We start from the raw sequence: 16,444 nt of genomic DNA on the forward strand, positions 1-16,444 counted from the left end.
CCCCAGGGCTCCCCTGGTGGCTCAGTGGTTAAGAATCTGCCTCCCAGTGCAGGAGACACGGGTGCGATCCCCGGTCCGGGAAGATCCCACGTGCTATGCGGAAGCCGAGCCTGAGTGCCACAGCCGCCGGGCCTGGGCTGCAGACCCCGCGCCTGGGCTGCAGACCCCGCGCTCTGCAACAGGAGAGGCCCGCACAGTGTGATGCCCGAACGCCGACTAGAGAAGCCCCCGCCCACCGCAACTAGACCCAACACAGCCAAAAGAGCAGCAAAGACCCACCACGGCCAAAAGTGAGCGAATAAAAAATCACCCCCAGCTTTGAACCCTCACAACAGCCCACCAGAGTTGGCCAGATGGGTATTATGGTGCCTGTCGAGGGGAAGCTGAGGCATAACACAGAAGTGACAGGCATAAGACCACTCGGTCGCAGTGGCCGCGCCAGGTCAGGCCCGCCAGCCTCCTGACCCTCCTGACGGACTGTGGCAAGTGACCGCCTCTCCATTTCAGCTCAGTAACATGAACCTGTCTCCAGACCCCCCATCAACAGCCCTGACTCACTAAGCTTCTGGAAGCACCGCGGTAGGAGCACGCATTTCTACTGTGCTTATTTTTGCTTTCTCCCTTTTCTGGTTGTGCACCTCCTTTTAGAACAAGCCTCTAGAAACAGTTTCTGAAAATTACTGGTGCTTATAATGCGGATGTAATTAAGGAGTATGTAGGTTAATCATTTTAACAAAAGAGTAGGTATTTAAGATTTAATACTAGCCACAGGATAAGGGTCTATTGTGTAAAGCATAGCTTATCTTTGGATTCAATGTTTGTCTTTGGTTTTACAAAGGAGCTTGTATTTCCAGTATTTTCTGCGTAAGATGGTAAAATGTGGGCTTCCCAGGTGGTGGTAGTGCTGGAGAAGTCGCCCACAAATGTAGCAAGAGACACGAGTTCGATCCCTGGGTCGGGAAGATCCCCTGGAGGAGGCATGGCAACCCACTCCAGTATTCTTGCCTGGAGAATCCCATGGACAGAGGAGCCTGACGGGCTACAGTCCATGGGGTCACAAAGAGTTGGACTCGACTGAAGCAACTGAGCATGCATGATAAAATGTAGAGAAATCACAATGTGTTAATAACTGCTAAGTCACTTCAGTTGTGTCCGACTCTGTGCGACCCCATAAATGGCAGCCCACCAGGCTCCCCCGTCCCTGGGATTCTCCAGGCAAGAACACTGGAGTGGGTTGCCATTTCCTTAATAAAGTGGGTAAATATTCTGAAAAAAAAAAAAAAGAAGGATAAGCCATGCACAGAATTCTGAGGTTAGAAACAGTGTGTTCTGGGCCACTTCGGTGTTCCGCCCCCTGCACAGCCCCCAGCCTCATCAGACACACGCCTCCACAGCACAGGACGCCCACCACGTGTGCCCAGCTGCAAGGGCAGACGTCTTTCTTTCCACAGCTGGTCCCAAGCTGATCCCAGGCCTCCAGTTCACATGACTGGGACTAGCAGGCATTTCTCCTGCCCTCGTGCCCAGACACCCCAATACAGATCAGTCAGGGCATTTTTTTCTCAATGAACATGACTGCAGATGCTGTCAGTCACAAATTGACCCACGAGATGACATCTCTTTTGGCTCATGGATTAAGTCATTTTTAATAATTCACATCACACTTGCGTCCAGAAAGACTCCAAGAAGACACAATACAACGCAAAAAAGCAGGATCCAAGAGCCAGAATGGAGTCAGGAGAAGGCACGTGCAGGGAGCCCCGGCTGACGGAACCGGCCATAAAGGGCAGAAGTCAGCTCTCGGCTTCCTGACACACAGCGCTAACAGGAAGCACGGGTCACCAGGCCAGTCATTTTTTAGGAAACACAACCTTCTTTCTAACCTTGAAACCTACGAGGCAGTTCTAGTGTAGATTTTAAATAAGGCAGCATGCTTAGTCGTTCAAACGTGTCTGACTCTTTGCAGTCCCATGGAGTGTAGCCTGCCAGGCTGGCTGCTCTGTCCATGGGATTCTCTAGGCAAGAATCCTGGAGTAGGTTGCCATTTCCTCCTCCAGGGGATCTTCCCGACCCAGGGATCAAACCCGTGTCTCCTGCATTGGCAGGCGGATTCTTTACCACTGAGCCACCAGGGAAGCCCACCAGCCCACATTAGAGACAATGATATGGGCTTGGCTGGCCTCCAGCTGGTTCCATACATACCCTCTGCCTTCCCCATCCTCCTCCCTAGTGGGGTGGGCAGAGCCAGAAGTCCAGGAGCCCGCCACGTGGCACACACCGCGAGAGTGAGCCGTGCCCTCAGCCCCTGGCCTGCACCTCCCCCTCCCCAGGGCAGGCTGACATCTGCCAGGGACCAGCTCGAGGAGGCAATCACGTGCCCCTTCCTCTCCCTCCCCACAGGTTTGGAATAAACTGCCTCATCCAGTTTGAGGACTTTGCCAATGCCAACGCCTTCCGCCTTCTCAACAAATACCGCGGCAAGTACTGCATGTTCAACGATGACATCCAAGGTAGGTTTCCACCCAGCCTGACAAAGCCGCTCGGGTGGAGGCCTCACAAGGCTCACCTGGTTGCCAGGGTGGGGCAGGGCCCCCTGAGAGCCAGTTTACTGCCAGCAGCTGTTGAAAACAGAGCAGTATACCTAGATTTGACTCCCACTTGGCCAATTCTTAGCTCTGTGACCTTCGGCACATCCTCTAACTTTGCTAAGCCTCAGTTTCCTCATCTGTAAAATGTACAACATTACTGTTTCAGAGGAAAACAAGAATTAGGTGATTAGGGACACGAAAGATATTTTCAACAATGCTATGATTAGCATCAGCCACCATAAAAATGGCCTTCCCCAGCCACAACTCACTCTTGGAGTTTCTGAACACAAGGTGTATCACTGTCAGGGAAGCAGGATAAGGCCTTCCCTTAACTTGGCTGGGGGCTTCCCCTGTGCTCAGTGGTAAAGAATCTGCCTGCCAAGCAGGAGAGGCAAGTTCAACCCCTGGATCAGGAAGATCTCCTGGAGGGGGAAATAGCAACCCACTCCAGTATTCTTATCTGGGAAATCCCATGGACAGAGGAGCCTGGTGGACTGCAATCCATGGGGTTGCAAAGAGTCGGGCACAGCTTAGTGACTAAACACCAGCAATTTAACTTGGCTGGAATAAGTGCCTCTCACAGTGATAACCAGAGCCCTGGAACACTCCAAGAGCATCTTCTCATTCAGAGTCAGCTTGGTGCCCTGTTCAGTGAGCTAGAAGTATCTGAAGGCACTTGCTTCCTGCTGTGGCAAGGCCAGCATGTGACTGGAGTGGGAGGGGTGGTCCCTCAGGCCTTATCTCACCTCATCCAGGATTTCTCAGTAAGGAGAATGGCCAGCTGTTCCTAGTATTTTATGAGGCCTGATGGAAACCTTGATGACTTGTAGGTTATTATTTAACAAATGAAGTTGGGCAAGCAAGGTGTTTTCAAACTGAGGAACTTTTCAAATGTCAGGTAATATGAACAAGTTGGTAGGGGACAGGTATTGGTCCCTGGGACTTAAAGATGGGCCAGCATCTTGCAGATGAGGTCCAAAGAGGTCCCAACTTTTCTCCAAGTGAGACAGAGAAACCTCAGTTCAGTTCAGTTCAGTCGCTCAGCCGTGTCCGACTCTTTGTGACCCCATGAATTGCAGCACGCCAGGCCTCCCTGTCCATCGCCAGCTCCCAGAGTTCACTCAAACTCACATCTATCGAGTCAGTGATGCCGTCCAGCCATCTCATCCTCTGTCGTCCCCTTCTCCTCCTGCCCCTAATCCCTCCCAGCATCAGAGTCTTTTCCAATGAGTCAATTCTTCGCATGAGGTGGCCAAAGTACTAGAGTTAGAGAGAAACCGAGGTGGATTCAAGACTAGTCAGAAATAGCTAAGGATTAGAGCCGAATCTTAATTATACATCAAGCATGGTTCTAAGCACTTTACACGTTAATCCTACCACGTATTACCAACCCTGTCTTGTAAATGAAATGACAGAAGCACAGACAGAGTAACTCATGTTCATAGCCAGTAAGTGTAGAGCTGAAATTTGAAACCAGGCATTTGGACTCTGAATTCCAAGTTTATAATCCCCCACCCAGATTTTGTACTCATATCACAAAATCAAATGCCTCTTCCTTCCCTGTGGTCCCCACTGAAGGCTAAAGAAATATGATATATGATCTTTTTTTTTTGCATTGGTCAAGAATGACATGCAAATGCGTGAGGCGTTCCATATTTTGAGGGGGCTTCTCTGGTGGTTCAGATAGTAAAGAATCTGCCTACAATGTAGGAGACCCAGGTTCAATCCCTGGGTTGGGAAGATCCCCTGGAGAAGGAAATGAATGGCAACCCACTCCAGGATTCTTACCTGGAGAATCCCATGGACAGAGGAGATTGGCAGGCTACAGTCCATGAGGTCGCAAAGAATCAGACATGACTGAGCAACTAACACTTTCACTTTTTCACTTTCATACATTTTTAAGAGGCAGATTAGCATAGTTCAGATGAAACTATGGTGGTCACGCATGCTTCACTGGCGGTCCAGGGGTTAAGAATCCGCCTCGCAATCCGAGGGACACTAGTTTGATCCCTGGTCCAGGAGCATCCCATGTGCCCAACTAACCCTGTGCGCCACAACTATTGAGCCTGTGTTCTGGAATCCGCAAGCCGAAACTACGGACCAAGCCCACATGGGGCGACTGCCTGTACCCTAGAGCCCTGCTGCCCAATAGAAGCCCGTGCACTGCCGCTCAAGGGTGGCCCCCGCTCCCCACAACCAGAAAAGGCCCGCGCACTGCCGCTCAAGAGTGGCTCCCGCTCCCCGCAACCAGAAAAAGCCCGCGCACTGCAGCTCGAGTAGCCCCCGCTCCCTGCAACCAGAGAAAGCCCGCGCACTGCCGCTCAAGGGTAGCCCCTGCTCTCCGCAACCAGAAAAGGCCCACGCACTGCCGCTCAAGGGTGGCCCCCGCTCCCCGCAACCAGAAAAAGCCCGAGCACTGCAACAAAGACCCAACGAGCAAAAAAACCCAAAATGTGAGTACACACGCAGGATGCCGGAAGAGCAGGTGTCCAGAGAGGAGCCCGGAAAGGAAACGCTGGGGCATGCTGACCCCACCCCTAGCCTGTCACCACTCCATCCCCAGGTCGGGGACAGGCATTGGTGGTGCCAGCCCGGCCTCCCCTGGACAAGCGGGGCGCTGTGCAGACACGGCGCAGTCCGGAAACAGTGGTCCCCTCGCTGCTGGCCCAGCAGGTAGGGCGTGCCTGCAGCCCTGGAGGAAACACCTGCCTGCCAGCTCCTGACCGGCTCCCAGGTCACACCCTCGCCCAAGAGTTGGCAGCAGGACAGCCATCATCCTCCTGAGCCCCTGGCTGCCCAGGCCGGAGGGTGGAAGTGGAACACAAGCCATCATGGGCAAGTGCAGCTGGGGAAGCTGGCTCCAGGTGTGCAGACACACACAGAGCTTTAGGTTCCAAGAGGGTTTTCCGTCCACACAGCCTCACAGCTCCCTTGGCTCACCCGCCTTCCGTCTGCAGGGCGAACGGACATCGTTGTCCACGGCACTGGTGAGTGTGTTGCTCCAGGTCCCGCAGCCTGACATAAAGCCAGGACTGTGCTGTGTGCGCAGTTGCTCAGTTGTGTCCGACTCTGCGACCCCGTGGACTGTAGCCCTCCAGGTTCCTCTTTCCATGGAATCCTCCAGGCCAGAATACTGGAGTGGGTAGCCACTTCCTTCTGCAGGGGATCTTCCTGACCCTGGGATCCAACCCTGGCCTGTTACATTACAGGAAGATCCTTTACCACCTGAGCCAATATAGTCCCTCTTTTTTGGATTTCCTTCCCTAGATCACCATAAAGCATTGACTAGAGCTCCCTGTGCATTCAGCAGGTGCATGCATGCATGCTAAGTCGCTTCAGTTGTATCTGACTCTTTGTGACGCCATGGACTGCAGCCCACCAGGCTCCTCTGTCCATGGGATTCTCCAGGCAAATATACTGGAGTAGGTTGCCGTGTCCTCCCCCAGGGGATCTTCCCGACGCAGGTATGGAACCCACGTCTCTTTTATCTCCTGCATTGGCAGGTGGGTTCTTTAACACTAGTGCCACTTGGGAAGCCCATCCGGTAGGTAGAACCTAATTATTTCTCACCCAGAATTCTGCACTGTCTCTCCAAGCAGTCAGGCTGCCTGTGCCCCCGTGGGTGAGGTGGAAAGCCTCTTTGCCAAGGATTACGTTCCAAACCCCACATCAGTGTGGTTGTCACTGCTCTCTTCACCTCCTCCATCCACTCTTTTTGAGGCTCACAGTCCCCACACCCCAGCAGGGGGCCTGGGGAAAGGGAAGGGCTCACTCAGTCACCAGCTGGGGAGTGATGGGCCAGGACCGGAAGCCTGTGCTGTGCACTCTCACTGCTGAATGGGCAGTTAGAGACTAGTGAGGAGTCCAGGGCTAATGGGACAACGTGGAAGAATTGACCCCCTTTCCTTGCAAATAAAAAGCAAAAAGAAACCTCTAACTACATCAGTTCAGTTCACTCGCTCAGTCACGTCCAACTCTTTGCGACCCCATGGACTGCAGCACGCCAGGCCTCCCGGTCCATCACCAACTCCCGGAGTTTACCCAAACCCATGTCCATTGAGTTGGTGATGCCATCCAACCATCTCATCCTCTGTCGTCCCCTTCTCCTCCCACCTTCAATCTTTCCCAGCATCAGGGTCTTTTCCAATGAGTCAGTTCTTCGCATCAGGTGGCCAAAGTATTGGAGTTTCAGCTTCAGCATCAGTCCTTCCAATGAACACCCAGGACCGATCTCCTTTAGGATAGACTGGTTGCATCTCCTTGCAGTCCAAGGGACTCTCGAGAGTCTTCTCCAACACCACAGTTGAAAAGCATCTATTCAAAAATAGAAAGGGTGCCTGCGTGCACAGAATTGGAGAGGGTTGGGAGAAAGTGGGGAGGGAGGATGGGAGGAATCCCCGTGGTAAACCAACACCACAGCCGTATCCCATGTGGTCACTGGGGACAGGCCCCTAGCAGGATGCGTGGTCAGAATCTTCTGAATCCCATAAAGGCGGGGGCTGGAACCAGGCTGCCCATGTGAAATTGAGAAGTGGAATGTTTTCTGCCACATCAGTAAACAAGGATGTCACAGTCATTAGCAAATGCAGCAGCAGTCCTCCAGGGTCAACTGGTGAGCCCTAAGGGCACTCAGGGGGAGAAGGAAACAGCAACTCACTCCAGTGTTCTTGCCTGGAGAATCCCAGGGACGGAGGAACCTGGTGGGCTGCCGTCTATGGGGTTGCACAGAGTTGGACATGACTGAAGCGTCTTAGCAGCAGCAGCAGCCAAGGGCACTCAGGAATGAGAAGGCTACTCTCGCAGCCGTCAGACTGCAGCACTCCCTACAGTGAGCTCAAGGGAGCTCAGGATGTGGAAAAACGCGGGATCCTGGCCCCACAGCTGAGATACGTGTGACAGGAATGGCTTCAAGGAGCCCAGACTCTTACACCTTTCCATACACAGGAAAGTGCTAAATTCCTTAACCTGAGATACCTGGTTTTCTTTCTTTTTTTTTTAAATTTATTAACTTATTTATTTTACTTTACAATGTTGTATTAGTTTTGCCATACATTGACTTGAATCTGCCATGGGTGTACACGTGTTCCCCATCCTGAACTCCCCTCCCACCTCTCTCTGCATCCCATCCCTCAGGGTCATCCCAGCGCACCAGCCCCAAGCATCCTGTCTCATGCATCGAACCTGGACTGGTGATCCATTTCACATATGATAATATACATGTTTCAATGCCATTCTCCCAAATCATCCCACCCTCACCCTCTCCCGCAGAGTCTAAAAGACTGTTCTATACATCTGTGTCTCTTTTGCTGTCTCGCACACAGGGTTATTATTACCACCTTTCTAAATTCCATATATATGCATTAGTACACTGTATTGGTGTTTTTCTTTCTGGCTTACTTCACTCTGTATAATAGGCTCCAGTTTCATCCACCTCATTAGAACTGATTCAAATGTATTCTTCTTAATGGCTGGGCAATACTCCATTGTGTATATGTACCACAGCTTTCTTATCCATTCATCTGCTGATGGACATCTAGGTTGCTTCCATTCCTGGCTATTATAAATAGTGCTGCGATGAACATTGGGGTACACGTGTCTTTTTCAATTCTGGTTTCCTTGGTGTGTATGCCCAGCAGTGGGATTGCTGGGTCATATGGCAGTTCTATTTCCAGTTTTTTAAGGACTCTCCACACTGTTCTCCATAGTGGCTGTACTAGTTTGCATTCGTAAGACCAGAAACTATTAAACTCCTAGAGGAAAACATAGGCAAAACACTCTCTGACATAAACCACAACAGGATCCTCTATGACCCACCTCCCAGAATATCGGAAATAAAAGCAAAAATAAATAAATGAGACCTAATTAAAATTAAAAGCTTCTGCACAACAAAGGAAACTATAAGCAAGGTGAAAAGACAGCCTTCAGAATGGGAGAGAATAATAGCAAGCGAAGCAACGGACAAAGAATTAATCTCAAAAATATACAAGCAACTCCTGAAGCTCAATTCCAGAAAAATAAAAGACCCAGTCAAAAAGTGGGGCAAAGAACTAAACAGACATTTCTCCAAAGAAGACATACAGATGGCTAACAAATGCATGAAAACATGCTCAACATCACTCATTATCAGAAATGCAAATCAAAACCACAATGAGGTACCATTTCACACCAGTCAGAATGGCTGCTATCCAAAAGTCTACAAGTGATAAATGCTGGAGAGGCTGTGGAGAAAAGGGAACCCTGGTTTTCTTGAATTCACAAAAATACTTTTGACGTTCAGATTACCTCCCCTTTGTTGCAAATTTCTAGGTAACCTGGCTCCTCTCCCCCTCTGACCCCTCACTCCTCAGAGAACTCCTCAGAGCAGTTCTCTCAGGGATAGTTGAGTGAGATGCTGTCTTCCCAGGCTTGAAGTCCTAAAAATTCCCATCAGATAAAACCTGACTCCCAACTTTTAAGTCGTGAATATTTTTTTAAGTCAACAAAAGGAACAGCAGCTCAGCCTCACGTCCTCCGTGGAATAAGAAAAGATATGAGTAAAGGCCATAGGGTCCACCCTCCAGGAGGGCAGGGCCATGCTTGGTGCTGAGCAGAAGATTCGAGCCATCTCCTAGCCAGTCCTCTGCTCCACCCTCCTGGGAGTCACCAAGCCCACGTGGCCAACCCCACGGCGGGGCATCTGGAGCCCCAGCACTGGAGGGTCAAGGGCCCCCCAGGGCTGCATGTCTGCTCCAGCCTGCTCCCGCTCAGGCTGGTGGAAGGCCTCCTCCAGCCAGGCTGGTTCTCAGCAAGCAGGGCGCTCGGGCTGGTGGAAGGCCTCCTCCCACCGGGCTGGTTCTCAGCAAGCACGGCCTCCCCAGCATTGACTCATTCGCTGGCAGCCTCGTCAGGAATTTCTGGAAAAGGCAGAGGCTCAGGTGACTTTTGTTGTTTCAGCTGGGATCAGAGAAGCGTCCCTACTCCTAGCAGAGGACAGAGACCTGGAAGGAGAAAAGCGATAGGAATGGTCACGCCCGGGGGACTCACCAGCTGTGTCCTTCCCAAGAAGCCAGCTCCAGGAGGCTGCTGGCCTGGTGAGCGCGGGCTCCAGGCCCCATGGCTGGCTGCCCGCATGGACCCAGGAAAGCTGGCTGGCTTGTCAGCTCCAGAAAGTACCCCCGCCCCGCCAGGCCTCCTTGGACCTTCCTTGCCCTCAAGACCTGCCTCGTTCCTGAGAGCAGACGGCAGCTCAGGGGGCCTGCAGTGTGTGCCAGGCCACTGTCAGCCCTCATGCTTTCAAATTTTCATCTGTGAGCCCGGGTGCTTAACCGTCAGATGCTGGATTCAGACAAGCCTGGGTCTGCCGTCAGATGCTCTACCCCTGAGCTGTATTTCCAAGACAAGCCTAGGTCAAAATCCCCAACTTTGGGATTTCTGCTTTGGGACTTTGGCCAAGTGGCTTAACTCCTCACAGTCTTCTTTTCCTTACCTGTAAGAGGAACATGATCGTATTGACAGTCACGAAAGGCACTCAGCCAGTACTGCCAGAAAGACCAGGATGCTTTGCTAAGGTGAGCATCAGTCCTGGCTGGACATACACTCTGCCGATCCGCTGTTAAATGTTCCCACTGCCACTCCCTCTGTTTATGGCACCCAGGTTATCGTAAGGGCTGTAGTGATGTAGAGGCAGGAACAGGCATGTAACCGGAGACGGTTCCGGTACCAAGTACTGAAACGCCTGGTGCACCGCAGGCTCGCAACACATAAGGGTGGGAGGGAGGGAGGGTTGAAACAGAGCGGCTTTGATGGGAGCGGGGTGAGGACCAGTGTGAGCGCAGGACAGGGGGAGCTGAGAAGCGAGGCGGGTTCCACCTCACCTCTCTCCACTCTCCGCACCCACCCTGTTTCTGCAGCCCACTGAATTCTTCAGTTCCATGGGTTTTATGCCCGCTCTTCAATTCTGAATGTGCTGGTCCCTCTGCCTGGAACTCTTTTCTGCTCTTGGCCAATTTCTCTTTGTCCTTAAGACTCAAACCTCAGCGCCGCCCCCCACCAGGATACCCCACCCAGGGCCAAACCTGTTCCACAGCCCCCAAGATGACCCCACCCTTCACCAGGAGCCCAGGAGTGACATTGGGCAATGGTCACCCACTTGGCACAATATTGCAAAATACCCCGGACTCAGGTGCGGGGACGGAGGGAAAGGGGCAGAGCGGGAAGAACGGCCCAGCTCTGACGTCCGTCCAGCTGCTCTGCCCTGTTTCCAGGACACTGGGGGGCTGTTTCCAGCTCTCAGGGGTCTGCTGCCTCTCCCCCTACTGAAAATCACTCAGTCGTGTCCGACTCTTTGCAACCCTATGGGCTGTAGCCCACCAGGCTCCTCTGTCCATGGAATTCTCCAGGCCAGAATACTGGAGTGGGTAGCCTTTCCCTTCTCCAGGGGATCTTCCCAACCCAGGGATCAAACCCAGCTCTCCCGCACTGCAGGCGGATTCTTTACCATCTGAGCCACCAGAAGGTGACCAGCCCACTTGTGAAAGTGGGCCCAACCTTATTCAAGAGGCCTCCCAGTGCCCCGGCTCCAAGCCTCCAGGCCCCTTGGCCACACTCTGGCAGAGCCCAACTCCCTGTCCTCATTGCCCAAGATGGCAGCCTCATCTCACCTGAGACATAGCCAGTTCTTCCCCTTTTCTCTGATAACCCATGGTTTAGGATAGAACCTTCTTCAACTTTGTCAAAAGTGACAATTAATTAAAAATTAAAAATAAATAAAATTTAAAAGTGACTGTTAAAAGCCCAATAGCAACTACATTTTCAGCTTGTCCTTCTATGCTGTTTTCTGTACCTACAACCTCTAGTACTCAGTTTGCGGGAAGTGCAATTATGGAAAGCTCCCTCTGAAAAGGAAAATTTGTTTTTCTTTCATCATGAACAAGGAACAAACAACCATGCCTTCAGCTGCCCGTGGCGTGTGTGGGTGCAAGCGATGTTACCCTGGACCCCCGGGCTTCTCTAGGTGATTGATTCCAGAAAGCTAAGCAGCTTCCTTCCTCTCTGCTTTTAAACCCTTACTGCATAACTCAAGACCCTCCTCCTCCTCCTCATTAACTTTAATGAAACTTTATGAAACTTAAATGAAAGTTAATGATGGAGATGACTTTATTTGCCAAACTTTCTAACACAGGATTTGAGAACTGCTGTTTTCCCTCTTGAGTTCTCGACTGTGATTAGGGTCACTGGCCTCTTCGGAGGATGTCCTTGGAGGAAGATCCCAGAAAGGAGAATGAGAAGTAGCCAGCAAGGGAGCCACTGACCATGAGGTTCCAGAAGCCACGTGCAGAGTTTCCCATAGGAAAGAATGAACACCAGTGTCAAATGATAATGAAAAGTCAGGGAGCAGCGGGGCTGAGGACTGACACTGAGCTTGACAAGGGGGAGGAACTGGTGGCATCAAGACAGGAGATTCGCTGGATGGGACTGGGTTTCAGGGAGACCAAGAAGCAAGGAAATGCAGACCATGAGTATGAAAGTGTTGGTTGCCCAGTCGTGTCTGACTCTTTGCAACTCCATCCACTGTAGCCCACCAGGCTCCTCTGTCCATGGGATTCCCCAGGCAAGAATACTGGAGTGGGTAGCCATTTCCTTCTCCAGGGGATCTTCCCAACCCAGGGATCGACCCCAGGTCTGCTGCATTGTAGGCAGATTCTTTACCATCTGAGCCACCAGGGAAGCCAGCAATGAGTATATTAAGCTCTATAAAGGAACTTGGCTATAAAGGGAAGTAAGAGGCAGGACAGGCTTCCCAGGTGGCTCAGTGGTAAAGAACCCACCTGCCAATGCAGGAGACATGGGTTCACCCTCTGAGTCAGGAAGATCCCCTGGAAAACGAAACGGTAACCCACTCCAGTATTCTTGCCTGAGAAACCCCATGGACAGGGGAGCCTGGCACGCTATAGTCCGTGGGGTCACAAAAGAGTAGGACACAACTCAGCAACTAAACAACAGCGGCAACAAAAAAAATGGGGTGGCAACGCCATCGGGTCAAGAAGAGGTTTCTAAGGATGGCAACTTGACGACGTATTTGCATGCTGATGGCAGTGGTCCACTAGAAAGGGAGCAGTCGAGGATGCCAGAGGAGGAACAGGAAGAGAATTACAAAGCAAACTCCTGGAGTAGGTATACCTGGCAGGGTCCAGTCCACACCCGGAGGTGGCTTTCGCTAAGAGCAGGGATCATTCATCCCTGTAACAGGAGGAAAGGCGAAGTGTACGGACCGGAGGCAGAGGTTTTATAGGCCTAATGGTCAGAGAATTCACTTTTCTCCTGGCTGTTTTTATTTTCCTGAACTTCTCTTTCCATTTCTGAGAGGGGCCTGGGAGAAAAAAAAGAATGCTCAGTAGTCCCTATTTCCCAGAGTTGTTGTAAACAATAAATGAAGAAATAAATGCAGGCAAGCATATACATAGCACAGAGCCAAGGTCACGGTGAGAACAATCAATTCGGAGAGGTTGCCATTGTATTCTTTGAACATTTTCGACTCTTTTTGATCAGATTTCCCTAGCTTTTGTGTTTTCCACCACTTCCAGAGTCACAGCTGAACAATTATGTCCACAGCCTAAGTTCACTTCCCCACCTCCGCTACCACCTACTTCGCAGGTTCCCCCCCCCCCCCCCCCCCCCCCCTACCCCCCCCCCCCCACCCCCACCCCCATTCCCCCACCCTCACCCCCCCACCCCCACTCCGCACAGGGAAAGCCCAGGAGGCCGCTGCTGCTGCCTTCAACTCCAGAGTCAGGAAAGGCTGTCTGAGCTGCACAGACCAGGCAGCGGGCAGGAACAGCACCCCGGGTTTACCTGCGTTACTTCCTGCTTTGCTACACTTTACTTGGTGACTGACGGGGGAAGCCACTGTCCTTCTCTGGCCTCAGTTTCCTCATCTGTACCATTGTTGGCTGTCATGCTCTCCATCCAGCACTGAATTTCTGCAGGTAAGCTGTTGTTCAGCCTGCAGGTTTAACCACAGAGATACTTGACATCCAAGGAGGACAAGCTCCATCAAGAAGGCAGGGTCCTTGAGAGGTCCTCTGATGAAATATCTCTGGCGCCACCTGGTGTTCTATGTTTGGTACATCTCTTTCGGGAGGCAGAGTTCAGTTCAGTTCAGTTCGGTTCCCTCGCTCAGTCGTGTCTGACTCTTTGCGACCCCATGAACTGCAGCACGCCAGGCTTCCCTGTCCACCACCAACTCCTGCAGTCTACTCAAACTCATGTTCATTGAGTCAGTGATGCCATCCAACTGTCCCATCCTCTGTTGTCCCCTTCTCCTGCCTTCAATCTTTCCCAGCATCAGGGTCTTTTCCAATGAGTCAGTTCTTCACATCAGGTGCCCGAAGTATTGGAGTTTCAGCTTCAGCATCAGTCCTTCTAATGAGTATTCAGGACTGATTTCCTTTAGGATGAACTGATTGGATCTCCTTGCAGTCCAAGGGACTCTCAAGAATCTTCTCCAACACCACAGTTCCAAAGCATCAATTCTTCAGCGCTCAGCTGTCTTTATAGTCCAACTCTCACATCCATACGTGACTACTGGAAAAACCATAGTTTTGACTAGATGGACTTTTGTTGGCAAAGTAATGTCTCTGCTTTTGAATATGCTATCTAGGTTGGTCATAGCTTTTTTCCCAAGGAGCAAGTGTCTTTTAGTTACATGGCTGCAATCACCATCTGCAGTGATTTTGGAGCCCAAAAATGTAGTCTCTCACTGTTTCCACTGTTTCCCATCTATTTCCCATGAAGTGATGCGACCAGATGCCATGATCTTAGTTTTCTGAATGTTGAGCTTTAGGCCAACTTTTTCACTCTCCTCTTTCACTTTCATCAAGAGGCTCTTTAGTTCATCTTCACTTTCTGCCATAAGGGTGGTGTCATCTGCATATCTGAGGTTATTAATATTTCTCCGGGCAATCTTGATTCCAGCCTGTGCTTCTTCCAGTCCAGCGTTTCTCATGATGTACTCTGCATAGAAGTTAAATAAGCAGGGTGACAATATACAGCCGTGACGGACTCCTTTCCTGATTTGGAACCAGTCTATTGTCCCACATATGGTTCTAACTGTTGCCTCTTGACCTGCATACAGGTTTCTCAGGAGGCAGGTAAAGTCGTCTGGTATTCCCATCTCTTTAAGAATTTTCCACAGTTTGTTGTGATCCACACAGTCAGAATTTGGCGTAGTCAATAAAAAGTAGATGTTTTTCTGGAACTCTCTTGCCTTTTTGATGATTCAGCTGATGTTGGCAATTTGATCTCTGGTTCCTCTGCCTTTTCTAAATCCAGCTTGAACATCTGGAAGTTCACAGTTCATGTACTGTTGAAGCCTGGCTTGGAGAATTTTGAGCATGACTTTGCTAGTGTGTGAGATGAGAGCAATTGTGCGGTAGTTTGAACACTCTTCAGCATTGTCTTTCTTTGGGATTCTTTCATTGCGTTTCTTCAGGAGGCAGAAGGCTGTCCTGAAATAGAACTAGATGAGGTGAAAACTTGCTCTCTGTCCAATGGAAAAGTGGACACAGAAATGAAAAATACACTCCTATTCTCACCCTGCAACCATTAGTATTTTACAGCGCCATCCAGATTCTGTGTGTATATTTTGATACAGTTAGAATCATGGTTATGTAGACTGTTTTAATGTTCTCTTCCTTCCAACTAATTACATGCTTTGCATGTATGAGGCCCTGGATTCAATCCCGGCATCTCCACAGCGAGTGAATGCGTTTATTTAGAGTCCCTGGAGTAGGAAATGGCAGCACACTCCAGTATTCTTGCCTGGACAATCCCATGGACAGAGGAGCCTGGCGGGCTATGTAGGATCGTACAGAGCTGGACACGACTGAGCATGCTTGCACATCCTTCCAACTAATTAAGTGACGTATAGGAGGGGTTAAGAGCACCAGCCCAAGAGCCTGATTCCCCGAGTTCACTGTGTTATGTGATCTTGGCCAACTCAGCAAACTGCTCCATACCTCACTTTCCCAGTCTGTAAAACAGGGATGATTATGATACAATTAAATGTCTTTACATTAAGACTTATAAAGCACTCTGAATAATCTGTGCTGTCAGTTACTAACTTCATGGCATTTTCTATGTTGCTATCATAAGGAGCATTTTTAATGGCTGCGATATCCTACTCAGGGTCTACATTAGCTAATTTACTTAAACGTCACTCTTTTGTTGATTGTTTGTTTTTTCCAGTCATTCTGTGTTATAAGTGACAGTGTCATAAATACCCTACAACATACCTTTTGGATTTTTTTCATACATAGATTCCCAAAAGTAGAAGCATGAGGTCAAAGGGCAAGAACATTTTATGCCTTGGTTTATATTGGGAAATAGTTTTCCAAAAAGGGTTGTAGCTCTTTAGAATGGAATGTGGGCTGGGACTTTACTCTTTTCCCTCCTCCCTCACCAGCCAGAGATAATATCGATTTCTTTTTTATTTGTATAATTTTAACCAGCCATAAACAATCCCGCTTGAATTTCCTTTTCTTTGATCATCCTAAATGCTTAGCATTGCCAGCTGCAGGTACTTTACTGTGACTCTGTCAGCATCCAAATCAGTGGTTTTAACAGAGAAAACTTGACATAAAGACTTGTGGATTATACATTAAAGAACTGAAAAGCCAGGAAGAAATACTAAGGACCTGCTACCACCCCCATAGGCTGGGGTAACATAGGGAAGATGAGGTAGGGAGCGCTATGAGGTTAGTTCTAGAAGTAATGGACAAAGTGCAAAGTGAATTTAACCACTGCTTCTGGAACAAACTGCTGCTGTAAGAGAAAAAAAAAAAAAACAACCCAAGGCAATGGAGTTGCCAGATCTCGCA

The 16,444-nt window shown here is 50.2% G+C and overlaps 1 protein-coding gene across 5 annotated transcripts in view; it reads left to right on the plus strand.

The window, feature by feature from the left end:
* Positions 1–16,444, plus strand: part of ME3 (malic enzyme 3) — a 224,343-nt gene that overhangs the window by 195,882 nt on the left and 12,017 nt on the right. For all 5 annotated transcript variants that reach the window (XM_042238349.2, XM_027959838.2, XM_027959839.2 and 2 more), the window contains one exon: positions 2,401–2,510. In XM_042238349.2, coding sequence (XP_042094283.1) covers positions 2,401–2,510 — 110 coding nt within the window. The remainder of the gene's footprint in view (positions 1–2,400; positions 2,511–16,444) is intronic.

Source organism: Ovis aries, chromosome 21, assembly GCF_016772045.2.
Source record: "Ovis aries strain OAR_USU_Benz2616 breed Rambouillet chromosome 21, ARS-UI_Ramb_v3.0, whole genome shotgun sequence".
In the NCBI taxonomy this organism is placed as follows: domain Eukaryota; kingdom Metazoa; phylum Chordata; class Mammalia; order Artiodactyla; family Bovidae; genus Ovis; species Ovis aries.